Genomic DNA, 19,275 nt, shown 5'->3' on the forward strand with positions numbered 1-19,275 from the left:
CCAGCCACAAACACAGTGTCATCTACAAACAACAATTGATTTATTTCCCAATTCCTTCCAATTTCACTTACTATCTCCAAACACCACTCTTCACCCTCGCATTTATCTCTCATACCACCCTATCTATGTACCTGTTGAACAACTATGATGGCATTACACAACCCTCGTGCTGTCCCACCTTCACCTCAAACCACTTGTTCTCTCCATTTCCCACCCTAAGCTTTACTCCTCACGAAACCAACATATGAAACATTTTATGTGACAGTGGCATGAGACAGTCCACAAGGGTAGTGCTGGTAAATTATAGTTCATACAACAAAAATACATACATATACATACACAAAAGGCTTTTTCCCCCCCTTATATGGGAGGTAGCCAAAAAACAAAGGCATAAAAACCACTCCCACCCATTCCATCCCTTTCACACTCCACCCTCTTATCTTGGCACCTCCTGGATGATGGGTCATCCCTGCATCTTGCTCACTGCCCTGGGTCACAAGACACAGCCCATCCACAGCAAGGCAACTTCATTAAATCGGCGACCCCCACTCTCCATCCCCTCATGCAGAAAAGGAGAAGACGGGGAGAAATCCCTTCGGGCAGCATCAAATTATTTCTCACACATACTCCCTTACCCCCCATCCCCCACCCATTCCACCTCATGCATCACAGCCTCATCCATATACAACCATTTTCCATTCACTCCTGTCTTCTGTCCTTTCTCATCCTTCCTGAACAGACATTCCCCTCTTTCCCACCCATCCATCTCATCCTAGATCGACCCCTCATGTTCACACCTCTATTACTAGTCTTTCTTCACTCATTCTTTCCATGTGTCCAAACCATCCCAACAAAAATATCTGTAATTATTACTTTTGAGGTGCTCTCCATGGTGAAAATGCTAGTGCCTTAGAAATATATTTTCTTTCACTGCCTCATTTGGTTAAACTTTGGACAGTGATAACTCAAAACCATCTTTACCTGTCTAGCATGGAGCACTTCTGTTGTTGCTGTAGTGGAACAGTGATTTTCTAGTCAGTGAAATTTGTAATTTTGTTCTAGGTAAAATTAGTTGCATCGCATCTCTCCTTTTTTATTTCTATTCCTGCTACAAATGGGTAAAAAATGGTCAAGACATTGTCCTCTAAAGCTTATGTCTTTGATTTAGATTTAAGTACATCATGAAATAAAAATTACAATAAAAAATTACTTCCTTGAATGTACCTCCATGTGACTGTACATGTCTGCTGTAAAGTAGTTTGTAAAAAGCCACACATACATACTGATAGCAGCTCATTGGTTTAAATGAGAATTAAAGTCTGTACATAGCACAGCCCAACTATATGGTGTAATTGTGATTACACATTAGGTCCATAAATGTACAGGTAATGTCAACAGACAACCTAGATCTTTTATGCTACACCACCTCCAAAATAACCTGGAAAGGAAGAAATTTTGAGAGAGAGGGAGAAGGGGGGGAGTATAGATCAGAATATTATCAACCACATTGCAAGTACTTGTCCCACATCTATTCCCAAGCAAATGAGTTTATAAGTGGAATATGCTAATAGCAAAAGCAACTCAAGTATACAGAAATACCAAATATTTGAAGACGGGAAAACAGTTGCTGGTATCCTGCAAGATATAAACACCCTAACAATTAATCTTTTTGAATATCATAAAAATCATCTTACCTATATCATCTAACTTGGTCTTGAGAGGATGATTGTCTCTGATGGTGAACTGCATGACGGCTCTTTCATAATAATCAGGAGTTATCTCCAGGTTACTGATAACATCAGTTAGTAAATGTGCTTTTCCACATAATATACCTGGAAAAAAAAAAAAAAAAAACAGAGATCCTAAGATTAGTTTCATACTTCCTTAGACAGTATACAGAAATATGGTAAATCTACCTGATGGTATATCATACACCCACAGCAAGTGGGCAGTGTTGCAAGCCCCACACATGAAGACAGGCCACACTTCTAATATCACACAGGCACACACACACACACACACACACACAACTCCGTCCTTTTCCATTTTACCTTGTTCCAATGAGTTACTTGCTGCCTCTACCTTTTACTTTTAAATAGTGTTATGGTTCCCACTAAGATCTCCACCATACCCTCTCCTTCAACTGACACCCCAGCAACCCCTTTCTAAAGCTCCAGATACTCATGAAGCAGCCTTTACTCTATTTACTGCTACATTCAATCTACAATATTGGGTCAATGTACACTTTTTCTCATTTGCATGGAAGTGGGTAGCAATCTTGAATTAAGTGAAGGCCTTGACTGGTTCTGATAAGTGCTAGGTGTTTCTATAGCTTCCCAACACCACTCTGCAAAAGCAGACATCAGACGTGTAGTAGACCAGTGTCATGTTTCAATGCTAGTGCCCAGTCAGTAGGGTCAAGCTGATATCACTGGTTTCAGAAGACATCCACATAACATTTTTCATTCCATTCAGACATTTACTTACTTCTTTTATTGTATAATTCACCTCCATATCCACTCCTCCATCTACTGCCTGCAACCCTAAACACTTGAAAACTATTCTCTCCTCAAGCCTTTTACATTTCTCCTTCACATTCAACCTGTCACCATCATCACTTCTTGTACATCATCACTTGACCTTTCCCAACATTCACGTGTAACATTCTCTCATTTGTCCTTCCAAACTCATCAATTGCTTCAGTCTCTCCTGAGAATCAACCACAAGTGCAGTGTCATAAGCTAATAACAACCAGTTTACTTCCCATGTCCTTCCATTTCCTCCCATCAATTTCAAGCATCTGTCTGAAACTCTTGCATTTACTTCCCTTTACCCTCCCAACCATATACACATTGAACAAACATGGTGACATCAAACAACTGATGCAGTCCCACATTCACCTCATACCATTCATCCTCTCCATTCTTGACCCTCACACATTTCCTATTATGAATATGTAGGAAAAGGTGGAGTGAAGGTGGAGGTAGAATGTAGATTGAGAGATGTGAGTAAATGCCTTGGTGGATTAAAAAGTGTAATGAGGAATAGACATTTGAGAATGGATGCTAAGAGGAGACTGTATGAAGGAGTGATTGTGCCAACAGCACTGTATGGGGGCAGAAACATGGAACATAAGAGAGGAAGAGAGAAGGAGTTTGAATGTGTTTTGAGATGAGGTGTCTGAGAAGTATGATGGGGTTACTAGGCTAGATAGTGTGAGAAATGAGGAGGTGAGGAGGAGAACAGGGGTGGAAAGGGAGTTGGGTGATGGATGAAAGAGTATTAGGATGGTTTGGACACATGGAAAGAATGAGTGAAGAAAGACTAGTAAAAGAGGTATGGAAGGCAGATGTGGAGGGAGTGAACATGAGGGGATGTCCTAGGATGAGGTGGATGGATGGGGTAAGGGGGGCTTTGAGGAAGAGGGGAATGTCTGTTGAGGAAGGACGGGAGAGGACAGAAGACAGGGCTGAATGGAGAATGGTTGTATATGGATGATGATGTGATGCATGAGGTGGAATGGGCAGGAGGATGGGGGGTGAGGTAGTATGTGTGAGCAAAATTTGACGCAGCCCGAAGGGATTTCTCCCCGTCCTCTCCTTTTATGCATGGGGGGGACAGAGAGGGGGAGTCGCCAATTTAATGAAGCAGCCTGGCTGTGGATGTGCTGCGTCTTGCAACACTGCTTCTGACCCAGGGCAGTGGACAAGGTGCAGGGATGACCCGTCATCCAGGAGGTGCTAAGATAAGAGAGAGGGTGGAGGGGTGTGGAGTGTATTCAGGGATGGAATGGGTGGGAATGATTTTATGCCTTTTCCTTTTTGGCTACCTCCCTTGTAAGGGGGAAAAAGCCTTGGTATATGTATGTATGTATGAATATGTATAAATATAGGTTTGTTTTGTGATCTGAATATGAATGTATTTTTATATGGATGTACTGTGTGATGCAGGTGGGAGGTTTTGCAAATGTCTGAATATACTTATACAGACATATACCAAAAGGCCCTTTCCCCCTAATGAAGGGATGGCCCAGTCATGGCATACACCCACCCTTCACCTGTCTCACACCCATTTAACACTTTGTTGTCCCTTTTATCTTAGCTCCTTGTGGATGAAGGATCATCCCTGTCCCCTACCCATTGCTCAGGTCAGAAGCAATGCAGTAAGAGACAGCACATCTACAACAGGACTCAACAGCCAAAGCTGGTTTAACCACCCCCATTTCATTACACAGCAACCCTCACCCTTCATCCAATCAAGAAAATACAGAGCAGACAGGAACAAATCCCTTTAGGTTGCATAATTTTTTGTCAATTTACAACCACTTTCCACTCATACTCTTCCTTCTCTGATCGACAGACATTCTCCTTATACTCATGGCCCCCTTTGCCACATCCATCCATCACATTCTCAGTGTTCCCCTCAAGTTCACTCCATCCACCTGTCTTCCACACTACTTTTGCTACCCTATTTTCACCTCCAGCTTGGCATTATTTAGCAGACTTTCAAAATACCCATTTTTCATGTCATATCTAAAAGATCCTCTCTAAAGTGTTTGTAGATGCCAATTAGCTGTTATTTATGATTTGGTTTAACATCACAAACTCCCCCTATCAGAAGGCTAGGATGGTGCTCCTTACAGTGGACTTTGTAGCATGGAATTTAATGAATCATGCCCTTGGTCCAATTCGCCCCTAGCAGGGTTTGAATCATCATTATTTCAACCTTCGCCACAAGTAACAATGTCATCTGATGACAAAGCCTTTATTAAGTACATATATATAAGAAGCTTTGTCCTCAAATGGTGTTTACCCTATCCCCACAATTTTTCTAACCTGTTTGTTTCAAGCCAGAACCTCCTTTAACTCTGCCTCACCCTACTTGTCATTCAAGCCAGAACCTCCTTTAACTCTGCCTCACCCTACTTGTCATCCCTTTAACAATTTGCTTGTACCACCTCATGTCCTCCTATTTCCAATTCAACTGTATCTTTTGCAATTTTTTTCCCCCTTTTATTTTTTTTATTTTAACTATTATCTAGGAAGCTCGCTGGCTGAGCGGGTTAGGGCGTCGTTACTTGCGATGAAGGTTGAGGCGAGGGCGGTTTGAATCCTGCCATCAGTGAAGTTGAACCAAGGGAGTGGTTCATTAAATTCCACACTACAAAGCCCTCTATGAGGGGCACCATCCTAGCCTCCCGATAGGGAGGAGCGTGTGACGTTAAATCATATCATCATCAATTATCTCCCTAAACTTTTAATTTTGCCATTCATTTCTCCTTCCTCCTTGCAACTGTGCTGAGAAGTTTGAAGACACATAGGTTTGAAGGCATAAAGGTATCAAATCCTAAAATTCCTTAGACTTACCTGGTGCTTCGAAGGTAAGTGCAGAGAAGTGGACATGGAGATGGTAAAAACTGGGCTGATAATGGAAATAAACTCGAAGCTTATGAGCTGGTATGCCATACTTGTATATCACAGCTCTCTGCCATGTAAACAAGAACCACTTGTCATTAATGTGCTTACAATGCATATGATTAAGAATTACTCTTATAATACAATCATGAAATTTCCACACTAACAAGACAGAAGACAGAAAAAAAAATACTCAAAACATAAACATTTCTACAATCTTAGCATTAGTTCCTTTTATACAATCTTAAAACTGGCCCAATAAATTTCAAAGAAAGCTTACCGTGCCATTATCTCTAATATTTCTCAGTAACGGTAGATGATGTCCCCGCAGATCCCTGATACTTCGAATGTTTCTAGGATGTACAATGGCCTGCAAGTAGAGATCCTCCAGACCCTTTCCTGTCCACTTTAGGTCTGGCAGGAGGATGAAGCCATGCTCTGGATTGGGGTCCTCAAACACAATTCTTTCTGCTTCTTTCTTATGCTCCAAAATGTTATAAATCCACTGGAAAAACATACCAAGTAAAGACCATTTAGCACTGGTTCTAGACATACAAATAATTCCTCAATCAAGTGACTGGGTATTTTGCAATAGGTTTTCTATCAATATCCACATAAGTGAAGTAATTACATTTCTCTAGTAGAAAATGTTATAAATCTACTGGAAAAGCATATCAAGCAAAATATCATTTAACACTGGTTCTAGACATACAAATAATTCCTCAATCAAGTGACTGGGTATTTTGCAATAGGTTTTGTATCAACATTCACATAAGCTAAGTAATTACATTTCTCTAGTAGAAAATGTTATAAATCCACTGGAAAAGCATACCAAGTAAAACTAGCACTGGTTCTAGACATACAAATAATTCCTCAATCAAGTGACTGGATATTTTGCAATAAGTTTTGTATCAATATTCACATATAAGTAATTACATTTCTCTTGTAGAAATAATAATTTCTTCCTCAGAGGCAATACTTTAAAATAACAATTGTGATTAGACACAAATTTTGAGACGAGACCATTTATGCAAATTTTCCTAATCAGCAAATCCATTAGGAACAAAGAAAAGTAAAATTGTAAACCTGATTGCTGAAGGATGCTGAATCCACATATGGTCGAATGACATTATTGTAAAGATCTGGAGTTTCTGTGACAAAGGAGACGTGCTCTTTTTGATAGCGCAGTATGTGTTTTTCTTCTGCAGGATATATTGTGGTCACCTTCAACTCTGAAATTATTGACAACAATCATTTAACATGCATCAGCATCTGTAATCCTGGTGGTAAACTAACAAACTCAAAAATGGGAGATAAGCCAGTTGTTGTTTGCTGATGACAATGTGCTTGTAGCACGATCAGAAGAGAGATTGAGGAAGTTAGTGAGAGTTTGGGAAGGTGTGCAAAAGAAGGAAATTGAAGATAAATGTGGTTAAAAGTAAGGTGATGAGATGTACAAGGGGAGAAAGTGGCAGCAGACTGGAAGTGAGTATTAAGGGAGAGAGACTGGAGGAAGTGGATAGTTTTAGATACTTGGATGCGAATGTGGCAGGAATGGGAGGAGTGGGGGTGGAGGTAGAATGTAGATTGAGAGAAGCGAGTAAATGCCTTGGGGAATCAAATAGTGTAATGAGAAATAGACATTTGGGAATGGATGTTAAGAGGAGATTGTAAGGAATGATTGTGCCAACAGCACTGTATGGGGCACAAACATGGAACATGAGAGAGGAAGAGAGGAGTTTGAATGTGTTTGAGATGAAATGCCTGAGAAGTATGATAGGGGTTACTAGGCTAGACAGAGTGAGAAATGAGGAGGTGAGGAGGAGAACAGGGGTGGAAAGGGAGTTGGGAAATAGGGTTGATGAAAGATTATTGGGATGGACCTAGATATGGACCAAAAGGTCTCCTGTTGGCATGCTCCGCCTTTGTAATCCTTTGTTTGGACACATGGAAACAATGAGTGATGAAAGATTAGTAAAAGAGGAGTGGAAGGCAGAGGTGGAAGGAGTGAACATGAGTGGGCGACCTAGGATGAGATGGATGGATGGGGTAAAAGGGGAACTGGGAAAGAGGGGAATGTCTGTTGAAGAAAGATGGGAGAAGACAGAAGATAAGGGTGAATGGAGAAGGGTTGTGTATGGATGATGCTGTGATGCATTAGGGGGAATGGGTGGGGGATGGGGGGGGGTGAGGGAGTATGTATGAGAAATAAATTGATGCAGCCCGAAGGGATTTCTCCACGTCTTCTCCTTTTCTGCATGAGGGGACAGAGAGGGGGGGGGGGGTCACCGAATTAATGAAGCTGTCTTGCTGTGGATGTGCTTTGTCTTGCGACACTGCTTCTGATCCAGGGCATTGGACAAAATGCAGGGATGACCTGTCATCCAGGAGGTGCCAAGATAAGAGTGGAGTATGTAGGGAATGGAATAGGTGGGAGTGGTTTCTATGCCTTTGTCTTTTGACTACCTCCCAAGTAAGGGGGAAAAAGCATTTGGTATATGTATGTATGCAATTGATATCAGACCAAATTTCTTTTCATACACCCTATCTGACAGCTCCCCTCCCACCCCAGTTCTAGACCTTAGATGTACAGTAACATGGAGAAAATGATTTTGGCCTTACCATTAAGATGAGGTGGAAGCAAGGCAGTTTGATTAGAATAGATATCATTCTGAAATATCGGCTTCAACTGGGCAGCTGGAGAGAACACTTCAGCAAGCTGGTCATTTCGAAAGCCTTGTTTCTGAAATAAAATTAAAATAGAGACATTATCTGCAATATCCCTTGTCCAATGTAACTTCTTGTGATCCTACAGTAGAAAGAATTGTGGCATGCCCATTCTGCCTCATGCCAAAAGAAAATATACACTCCATGTGCTGCTTCATAAACTTACATTAAAAGAAGGAATACCAGTATTACTCAAAATTTTACCCTAAACACATAATGTTATTATATTTTTGTTCACACACTTGCAGCTATACACAATTTTTTTGTAAGCCAGTGAGTTCTACAAATTATATGAAGTGATGACTATCAAATTCCTTGGAGTTATAATACCTTAAAGCTGATTAAAAACAAATATTTTTAGTCAGGTCTCTGTTTTCAGAAGGATTATACTCCCCACTTCAATTCAGTATAAAGGCAAACTTTGTTTAATGTTATGGATACTGAATTATTGGAAGTAAGCATTATAAAACAAATCATCTTTAAAGAATTGACTGTCCTAATCAAAGTGAATAAATGAGTCAATGAACAAAATATATTAGTATAGTAATTTGGAATACAAGGTATGACGGGGATGAACAAAGAGCTAAGGTGAGAGGGAAACTATGGATGAGAATGGCCTTGGCCAGTTACCTCTTTTAAAAGGGGGAATGTGCCCTTAGTATATAGACAGAGAGATGGATAATGACCAACCTGCATCAAAACTACAGCACGTCCTTCTTGATCCCTGAACCTGCCTTCCACAGCAATGCTCTTCCTTTCTTCATTGGAATCCAAGATTTGTACAATTTCAAAGTTTTCAAAAGATGTGAACTGTACTGGAATGGGGGCTGCTGGACACAATTCTTTCCAGGTAACATGTGAAAAAAATTATGCAATCAGTCACATCTTACCAATGTTTCAATTCTCGAGTTAATACAATACTGGTGCATGACAAATGATTAAATATAAAACCACTAGAAATACTGTCACATCTTACCAATGTTTCAAACCTTTAGTTAATACAATAGTAGTACATAACAAATAAATAGAAAAATAAATAGATACAAAACCACAAAAATATTGGACACACCCAGGGAAATTTTAAATAAAAAATCATAACTAGTCTTTGAAGAGACTGTTTACTAAAGAATCTAAGATTCTTGCTTTCATAATGGTATGTCACAAAAATCCCTATGGAAAGACAATTGCATGACTCCAAATCCTCAGTAACAAGAACTGGAATTCATCTTTTGTTTTTAAAAAAAAAACACCAAATTTTCTATCAGTTTCTATTCACCAAATAGATACTTCTACTACAAAATTATGGCCTTCTTTAAATACTTGTTCACTAAAACTATGTGCATGCAACTTATTATATAATAAGTATAAGCTCATTCATTTTCTTTACATCTATAATATTAGGAACAATGGGTCTCTGCATGAGAGATTTAAGGCAGTGGACTGATTGACGTGTATACTAACTTACCAATTCTTCCACACATCAGCCCAACTTAAATATCCCTCCCAAGACAAGCAAAAACTGAAATAATGAATGTCCAAAATGGTTCCAATTCTCCCTTTTGAGTAAAACTGATGGCTTCTCAACCACCTTTTCCCACATATAGCTATGCTTAACCCTTTTCATAAACATGGGTTTTTCTATTACCAACTTCCTTTCTAATCACATCTCTAACATCACTTCTCCACTACCTAATATCCCAAACCTCTCTACTACTCCATCTATTGACTCATCTCCTATTCTACGAGAGAACTTCCAACACCACTACATTTATATACATACATATACAAATGGCTTTTTCCCCCTTACAAGGGAGGTAGTCAAATTAAAAGGCATAATCCACTTCCATCTATTTCATCCCCACATACTCCACTCCCACTACATTTACATACCTACCAAAATTCTCTCTATGCTCATTTAAAATAATCCAATGGCCCTCCCTTTTGTTACTACAAGGACTATATGCATTTACAAAATACCATATATCCCATCCCAATTCTAACTTTGCCACATTATCCTCAAAGACATTTCCCTCAATTCTATCACACACTTTCCTATCTCATCACTTCCCTTCCTTGCCCACTCATCACTCCCAACACCCTCCCCTCCACACCAAATTCAAACTTACTTCCCTACTTCAATTTGAGTTTCACTTAAAACTAACATGCCCATCTTCCTTCTCACAAACAGACACATACAGTGTGCAGGATCCCTAGTCCCATGAGTTCATCCCATTTAACCACCTTTTATGACATGCATGGGAAAGAGGATGGCAGATTTTTTTCCCCACCACAGGGGGCACAAAAAGATCCCTGGTGAGCACACAAAACTAAATATAGTACAAAATTAATTAACCAAAACAATGCATCTGTGCTCTTGTGTCTTACCTTGGTGTGAGGTAGTGCCTATATTTGGGTCAGGCCAATATATTTCAGGTTCTACTTTCTGCACTTTCTGTACAGGTTGAACTGGCTCTCCACCTGGTTCTGCCATCTGAAACAGAGAAAAACAAAGAAGTTGTACAACATAGTTATAATTCAGCAAATGTGATTGTACTCAAGTACTCCAAATGTATTTTGCCTTGAGAGACCCATGAGCTAACACGGAGACCATGGTGTGATTTCTCAGAGCTGTGGATTTCATGCAAGTGACTGTCTGATTACGGCTATTTTCAATTCACCAAATTCCAATTTTTCTTAAAACCTGCATAACAAAATATAAAGCTTTGTATTTTTTCCGAAGTCACAATGAATAAAAGAGATTATATCTATTTAGTTATCAGTAATACTGTAAAGATAAACCCAGCACTGCAGATGTTATCAACTAGCTTGAAATATTCATGGTAAAATTAATCCCTTAGCTTTCGCAGGGATTACGAACTTCCATACAAACAAATGAAGTTTTATAAGAAACTGGTGCACCCCTTGAAGACCCCACAACAGCAAAAATTTATGCAAGCCTGATAAGGCAGAATATAAGGAACTAAAATGAAGTAACCTGGTTTATCCTACAATGTGAAGACTGACATACAGGCAAGTAGGCTGACAAGCACAGCATGCATGCGGGCAGAAAAACATGAGAGCAGATATTTCATGAGTATCTGGCCTTGAAGAACCCTCAACCATCATATGTGCACCCATTTGTTTATCTTGCCCTCTGCCAATCAAAAAACTATCTTAACACAAAGTAATCTAAGGTCAGATTGCAAAGTTTGGATAAAATGGCTGTATCCTATATTGTATACAAATAAAACAATAAAATATCAAATCACATTCACAGCTAGGGTGGACTTAGGTCTGGTACTGGATCAGGACAATGAAGGCAGGCAATATATAGTCATATCATAACATATAGTAATTTCACTCTAAACAAAAAACCACAAACAAATAAGAATGAAGTTAATAGGTGACTGAAAAAAACCCTCTCTCATATAATGTAATAAAGTCTGCGCTACAGGTACACAAAGCTTGCAAATTAACTGCTCTGGTTAAGAAATACTGGGCATGTACAAGATCATCCTTACCACTACACATGTTGGATGCCCTTCATGACAGCTGGGGTCAGGGAGTTTAAGAAGAAACTGGTGCTCAGCGGCAATTGCTTTCCCGGCCATAATGTCATCCTTTAATCTTTTGGAAGCTGCCTTCCTTGCTCGTATTCGGTTGACAGTAACCTGAAAGTCAGGAAATTCAAAGAGGCAGAGCCTCTAAATACTTGGAAAGGGATCCTATGATAGTATATAAATGTATATTTGAATAAAAATAAAGAATTAATACTTGAATGACTAAAAAAGCCACCATAAAAAAGGCTAATACAATAGCCATATCTATTTAGTGTAATAGTCACCTTATACTCTGGGAATCTTATTAAGTGTGTTAAATAAACCATTGCTGGACAGCCAACTTTCTTGGATTTTCGATTCCGATTCTTTCCACAAGCAAATCCTAAGGCCTGGAAGAGTCATGACAGACAGAAATGATCCTCATCATAACTTCTACTAAGAATAAGTATCTATCTCTATATCAAAATTCTATAAAACAATAAGTAACAGTACACAATCAGAGCTTTATAGGGTCGCACCTTGCGTTCTTCTTTCTGTCTCTTGTAGCGCTCCTTTTTCTTCTGACATAAGTCTGGTCCAAGATGACACATCCATTGCCTCTTGCCCACAAGAATTCTTGGAACACCATCAAAACTCCATCCAATTCCTTGTTTGGCTTTGACTGACCATAAGATCTTCTTTGTTTTCATGACATTATCTGCTCTTAAACCTGAGAGGGACATCAACTTGAGCGTGTCTAATCTCCATTCATATATTACTTTCTATATAGCTTTCCTATTGTCTTCCTCACCCTAAGTAACGTCTTTGCCAAAATAATTGTTCACGTTCGCTCACTTACCTGTGCACCCAAATGATTTGGTGCTTCTAAACACTCTCCATTTAGACAAGGTTTCGTTCTTGTACAACTCGAACCAGTTTTGAGCCTCATTTAAAGAGGTGGAGGTGTATACAGTTTCTTCTGCCATAACTATGAAGCTCATTAATTCTAAATGCTCATCAAAAACGTATATTCAAATATCACTGCAATAAAGAAACCGAGTTATGCATGTCCTGATTCAGTTTGACCTAAGCCGACCATAGCAACCTCTCATTTGTTGGAGATTTATTTGTCCTCCTGAGTATCAGAAAGTTTACACGATACTTACTATTGTAAACATAAATTCAGCTATCTACTTTGTGTTTATACTCGCCTTGTAACTGGAGAAGATAACAGATATTGTAAACTTGGAATTCTGGACGTCCAATTGACGGGGAAGCAAAACACAACAACAGCTGAGAAGTATAGACGAATGAACCTTAACGTGTACGACTACATAAGATATCCTAAATAGTCCTAGATTACTTTTAAGTATACTTATATACAAAATATGATTGTATTATGTTTAAAAGCATACCAGAAATTTTGTGATTTGTTTTGTATATCGTGTTTTCATACCCTCACTACAGTACTGTCAGGGGTCGTGTACACTTGTCAGCAGATGTGTCTCTTGCCCGTACAGTGCTCAATAGGGAGGCACATGGGATCTGAGTAGTGTAGATAAACCAGCGCACACATTGTTACAAGTTCAGTATTAAGACTTCACCCGGACCACTTTTGCACGATGCAGTACAGCACAATGAGAGAAGAGACCCGGGATTATGTTACACTTGCGCTGCCTGCTCTTCAGCAAACTCCTGTGCAACCAACGCGTAGCTGGAGAAGGGTAAGTGGTTTGTAAAATAGGTCATTCAATTTGTTTTTCGAAAATGGCTCATGTTAACAAAATTGAAAGTTTTGAGAAGATCATGGAGTGTAAGTGTGAGGAACGGGATGATGAACACGACGTGTAGATGTGATGGTGATGCAACTTACCTACTTAACTTACCTGGTAGGTGATCCGTTAATGCAGTCGTGCATATGTCAAGACGGAACGCCGCGACCCAGCACACAAAACCACCACACCAATCAAACAAGCAAGGATGTAATTTGTAAGATAAATAAAAGAGAAAAAAAAAATCAAACAAGCACAGAAATCCTGGAAGTCCTGTATACAAACATGACTTCCTTCTCCACCAGAAATCTTTCAAAGAAGAAAACCCCAATATTTTGCCCAAACAACTTTAGAGAAAGATAATTTTGAAAATGACAATTAGTCATTGCGAACATTTAAAATAATGTTGCAGCAAAAACAAATTTGGTAATATGGTTTATCATCTCCATAGGGATGGTGATATTTTCTTAATTTACATACATACATATACCAAAATCTTTTTTTCCCCTTATAAGAGAGGAAGCCAAAAAACAAAGGCATAAAAAACACTCCCAACCATTCCATCCCTATCACACTCCACTCCTGTCCACCCTCTTCCCTCCCTTTTATCTTGGCACCTGGATGACGGGCGAACCTTGCATCCTGTCCACTGCCCTGGGTCAGAACCAGTGTTGCAAGACACGGTACATCCACAGCAAGGCTGCTTCATTAAATCAGTGATCCCCCCTCTCCGTCCCTACATGCAGAAAAGGAGAAGATGGGGAGAAATCCCTTCAGTCTGTGTCAAATTTTTCTCACACACACTCCCTCAGAAATGAGAATAATTATTATTTCAGTCATAATGGCTTACTGCAGGACCACTAGCCTGCCCTATGGGGGATGAGACAGCCTTTGTACCTCACCATTATTTGTTAACTCAATTTGATAAGGTTGCACTAAGCGCACAAGAATTTTTAGATATATTGGAGTGGTTGTGGCTATGAATGTAGTTTGAAATCAGCATTGTGAGTTTAACCATAGTGATTACTTTACTTGCTTATATTAAAATATAACACAAGTGTACAACACCAGTGATGTCCACCATAATAGGGAGTTGGGAAACCATGACGCTGAGAGTTGAATAAATCTAACACATGTCTGCAATGAGATCTGTGTGGAACAGAACAAAAATTTCAGATGAAATAATTGGGATGTTCTCCATAATGTTTCCATTGTGAATGTTTACTGTGCAAGAAAAATTACAACATTTTTTGGTGAGCCACCATTTTTGCTTACGGATTTTATTTTCCTGCATATAAAGTTTTTATTTTATTATCAATATTGTTATTTTTTCCAAAGAAATTTATATTTCCAAAGAACAAGATTGACACAAAATGGGTAAAATTTTAGTTGTGCACACCAGCGTGATATAGCAATAGAAAATTAATTATAAATATTGTAAATTATAATACATCAAAGTAATATGCGATTTTCTTGGCGGAAATCAATAACAAAAAGTTGCTAAAACCGATCTCGTAACGAACGAAGTCGCGGCGTTTGAATGATAAGCCAGGTTTGTTTTGATAGATGCCGAGGTCGAAGAAATGAAAGGATAATAAATTTGTCTATTCAAACCTAACCGAACAAACCTATATTTAGTAATTCGGTACCTTAAATTCTAAAAATCATACGGATCGTCGTCTTCGTCACGGATGCTGACGGCCTGATTATTTTTGTACCTCGGGCAATTAACAGACAAGGGCAGAACCCCGTGTTCTCTTAGGAAGCCCTATTGTCTTTGTAACATAGCTTATTAACGTCACCTGGGGTTGGAGAACACCCGGTCCACAACGTGAAAGCCATTGTCTAACTGACAGTGATTGGACTAGACAGACGACAACATGGGAGTCTGGACCGTATCCTAGCGGCTTCGTTCGTTAGTAGATTTGCTCGAAATTTTTTTTTAATTTCTGCCAAGAAAATCGCACACGACGTTCATGTATTATAATTTACAAAATTGGCATTTAATTTTCTAATGCTAAATCACATAGGTGTGCACAACCCAAAAATTAATTCATTTTGTTCAAATAAGAATAATTTGATGTGAATGTAGGAATATAGACACCTTAAGTGTTTGATAAGAAGGGCAAGGAGATCACACATTCCAGAAAATCCTTAAGAACTTGCCAATTGTTTCTGCCACTCTCTTTGAAATCTTCAGGTTCTTTTACAGGAATAGGGTTCACTGGAGCATAGCCCTAATTATATATGGTAACATTTATGTGAGTCTTCAGTACCTGCTTGCAGAAGCAAAAGGTTTCATTCCCTCAGAACCTTGGTTCTGAAGACTTTATGTGGCTCCTCTGAGTTTTAGTTACACAGTGGGAGTTCAAAAAAGGCCTCATCCCAGTGACCTCCCAATGGTAATGAGAATAAGATCTGAGATATCTATCTCAGTTTCTATCTGAGATAGAAACTGTAGGTGTGACCTGGTCCCTGTGGGGCTTAGTCATTTTTGTCCCAGGAGTTAATCAACACCAACAACCACAAACATCGTTGAATCAAACCTTATTTGAACCAAATGCAACCCACATACATCAAACAAAAATATTTGGTGTTACAGTACTTCAATGACATACACACCACATATAACAGGTATTGTACAGAAATGTAATACAACTTAATGTAATACACTACTCTTGTTAAACACACTTTCCTGTAGTAGTTTAGAACTGGCAGTAGGACTGATAGTTCAGGCAATGAACAAATTTTGGAAAGACCACTAGGCAAAAAAGCATCATCATCTCACAAATTCAGGTGCTCAACAGTTTCTCACTGTGGTCCAAGAAGATGCTCATGCAAAGTATGGCCAGAGCACTACAATTCTATGAACTGTCACCATTAACCATCTTTCTTGTTGATTCTTCTCTAGAATTTCTGCCTCTTCTCCAGAGTTAAAATCCTCCTCCTCTTCTCAGGTGGTGGGGCTATCGCATGCCCAAAAGAGAAAGTAGTAGAGACTGAAGGAGGAAGGAAATCCCCACAAATGCCACCATGTGCTCCATGTTTTTAAAAGAAGCAGTTGTTGGTGAATGTGCTCATTTTGTGAGATAATGTATACAGTACTTGACAAAAGTTTGGGCTTGGGGACCCAGGGTGTAATAAATGTCTGTCAAAAAAAAAGAATACTGATATTGTTGGGGTGTTCGAATTTTCTCATAAGTTTGGGCAATACCCTGCTTCTCACTGGTGGCAGCTAACCAACACTCAGTTCTTACTTGCCTGGGATAGTGACTAGTTATGTGAGTGCTTCCTCCAGATCTCCATATTTATTTCCCTTTTTTTTTTTCTTTTTTTTTCTTGTCATGATTGTAGCCTTACTATGGGCATGGTGAAACAGATATCATCTGAAACTGTTGCTCATATTATTGTTCTAAAGGAGGCAGAAAAGCAAATTAAAGAAATTGCTGATCAACTTATAGTGCCCATGTTGTGAAATGATATGCTGCAAGGAGTGTTTAACAGAAGTGTGGAATTGGTGGGTAAGAATGGAAGGACAGGGGAAATGAACCAGTTTTTATTTGGTACTGTATTTGTGGTTTATTCTGAGGAAAGACTGCAGATGGTGACTGAGTTTGAATGAGTATATGAAAGAAAAGTTATGAGTGAATATGAGCAATCAGTTTGCCCCTAGATCTCTCACAGGAAACCCACAGTTCCCAAGTAACTGGTAACAGCAATGGGATTCTCCCATGTGTCACTCAGTGAAGAAACATTGTTTTTGTCTGGATATGGCTACAGTGGGGCTGTGTAATGAAGTGTTTGATGTTTCTATGTGATAGTTGAATCTAGAACAGTTTGATTTTGTGGACCTCTTTTATGTTGGTATTGTTAAAAGTGCTGGATGGTGATGAAATATATGATTAATGATTATGGTGGTAATTTGAATGTGTGTGTGAAAGGTAAAAGACATATAGAAGTAGAGTTCTAATTATCTCAATTTACATATAACAATGAATGGAGGAGTATATTTAGTATTTTTTTTACCATAAAAACTTTTTTTTTTTTTTGTACTTGAGAAAGTATATCAAAGAGGTGTAGTCATGGAGATGGTGAAAGTAAGATTGAAGAAGGATTGGAGAAATGAAGTATAGTAGAAATTGCAACTGGTCAACAATCTTTTTTAAATGGAGATTAGTCACCAACCACAAAAGAATGCTGTGTGTCTCTAAAGTTTCCAAAATTTTGGTGGCATAAAACTTTGCATTCAACATCCCATACAGAGACATGGAGGATGTGGATGTGGAGAAGAATGATAGAGTAAAGGAAGTAAATGTCTAGGTTGAATGAAAAGTGTTACGAAAAATTTGTATTTGTGAGTGAATGCAAAGAAAAGGTTATATGGAGATTGTACTCACAATGATTATGAATCAGAGACTTGGATACAGTAGCTCTAAGGAAAGTGGAGAGGAAGAGACTGGTCGATTTTTGGATGAAGTGTATGAGAAATATTTTTGTGGCAGCATGCTAAAACAAGTTTCCTTTTTTTTCTTTCTTTTCATTTTTTCAATATATTATGTGTTGGCCACATTGCACAATTATATGTATATATATATATATATATATATATATATATATATATATATATATATATATATATATATATATATATATATATATATATGTATGTATATATATATTCTGTGTGTTGGCTACATTGCTCAGTTATGGATATGTTTTATCAACTTGAAGAGTCCCTCGTGAACCCATAGTAAGTACATGATAGAAAGAAATCGTACCATATATGAAGTCCGGCTAAAGCAGTGTGTCTCGGGATGCAACCTTATATCGACTTATGGATATTTTGGGGGGGAATCATGATAGGAACCAAAGTGAATTCTTAATGTATAAACTAACACAATACTCCTGTAGACAACATGTCTTCGAAAGTGATGAAGACTGGCGTTTGGCAGTTTTCAAATAGAACAATAGATGAAAGAATAAATCGCCATTGGAAATAAGACACAAAACCTAAAACAGTTTAAGAAGAGAAAATCTAGTAAAAATTCAAAGCAGCAAAAGGAAACAAGTGTAAACAATGAAGCCAGCAAACACGGAAAAGCACGTGGTATAAAGAAAACCATGCCAGCTGCACAGCTCTGTCAGAAGTGTGCTCACGTGGGCACACGGGGAAGTTAAGGTTGGAACTACTGAAGAATAGATGGGATGCGGTATGTACTGCACGACTTCCAATGAGGCTTAAGGAGACAATGACGTAAAATACACGTTCAGACACCCATATACGTTTTTTCCATCCCATCATTAGCCCCAAAATTTGTTATTGTTTGTGATTATTCTCTTTCAGTTTAACTCTTTGTTGTAAAGAGTGAGAGAAAAAAAAGTTACTTGCCGGCGGTGTACTTCTTTAGCACTTCGTGGGCGTCGAGTCGTGTGTTATTCATGGAGATAGGAGGCCGTTGCAATGCAGTCCTGACTGGGCGGAAGTTGGAAGCACGGCCAGATAACGAGATATGAATATTTCCTCGGCATTAACGGTGCTTCTGTACTAAGGGAGATAACCACACCGAAGAGTTGGAGCCTATGTGAAGGAGGTGTTTATTGAGGGTTTTAATTTAAAAGTGATGAGGATTTATTTTTTCTTGGTGAGGCTCGTCTCCAATCACAAAAAAAAAAAAAAAAAAAATGCTGCGTGACTGGTTTGTAGGTCTGTCTCTGCAGTCCTTTAGTTTTGAATGCATATTATTTATGCAGTAAGTAAGATGTAACGAAACATGATGGGAATAATATAGGTAAACCAAACTCATTATTCACTGATCTTCCCTT

The 19,275-nt window shown here is 38.7% G+C and overlaps 2 protein-coding genes across 3 annotated transcripts in view; one reads left to right on the forward strand and one right to left on the reverse strand.

The window, feature by feature from the left end:
• Positions 1 to 1,080: 1,080 nt before the first annotated feature.
• On the reverse strand, positions 1,081 to 13,270 carry Dcps (Decapping enzyme, scavenger). 2 transcript variants are annotated; one of them, XM_076201777.1, is made up of 14 exons: positions 13,137 to 13,270; positions 12,892 to 12,973; positions 12,540 to 12,721; positions 12,220 to 12,410; positions 11,986 to 12,090; positions 11,663 to 11,812; positions 10,527 to 10,632; positions 8,832 to 8,983; positions 8,037 to 8,157; positions 6,501 to 6,646; positions 5,695 to 5,919; positions 5,367 to 5,484; positions 1,695 to 1,832; positions 1,081 to 1,438 (listed from the first exon to the last, which is right to left on the reverse strand). In XM_076201777.1, the coding sequence occupies exons 3-14, from the start codon at positions 12,679 to 12,681 to the stop codon at positions 1,413 to 1,415; spliced, it is 1,620 nt and encodes a 539-aa protein (XP_076057892.1). In that variant the 5' UTR covers positions 12,682 to 12,721; positions 12,892 to 12,973; positions 13,137 to 13,270; the 3' UTR covers positions 1,081 to 1,412. The 2 variants fall into 2 exon arrangements, with proteins under 2 accessions (XP_076057892.1, XP_076057891.1); XM_076201776.1 differs by having other exon boundaries at positions 13,096 to 13,226.
• The window catches only part of LOC143035148 (endoplasmic reticulum mannosyl-oligosaccharide 1,2-alpha-mannosidase-like), a 65,976-nt gene continuing 59,854 nt past the window's right edge, over positions 13,154 to 19,275 (forward strand). Inside the window, exon 1 of the mRNA XM_076201774.1 lies at positions 13,154 to 13,404. Coding sequence (XP_076057889.1) covers positions 13,303 to 13,404 — 102 coding nt within the window. The 5' untranslated portion in view covers positions 13,154 to 13,302. The remainder of the gene's footprint in view (positions 13,405 to 19,275) is intronic.

Source organism: Oratosquilla oratoria, chromosome 18 (assembly GCF_046742065.1).
Source record: "Oratosquilla oratoria isolate Oo_2021 chromosome 18, ASM4674206v1, whole genome shotgun sequence".
NCBI lineage: Eukaryota > Metazoa > Arthropoda > Malacostraca > Stomatopoda > Squillidae > Oratosquilla > Oratosquilla oratoria.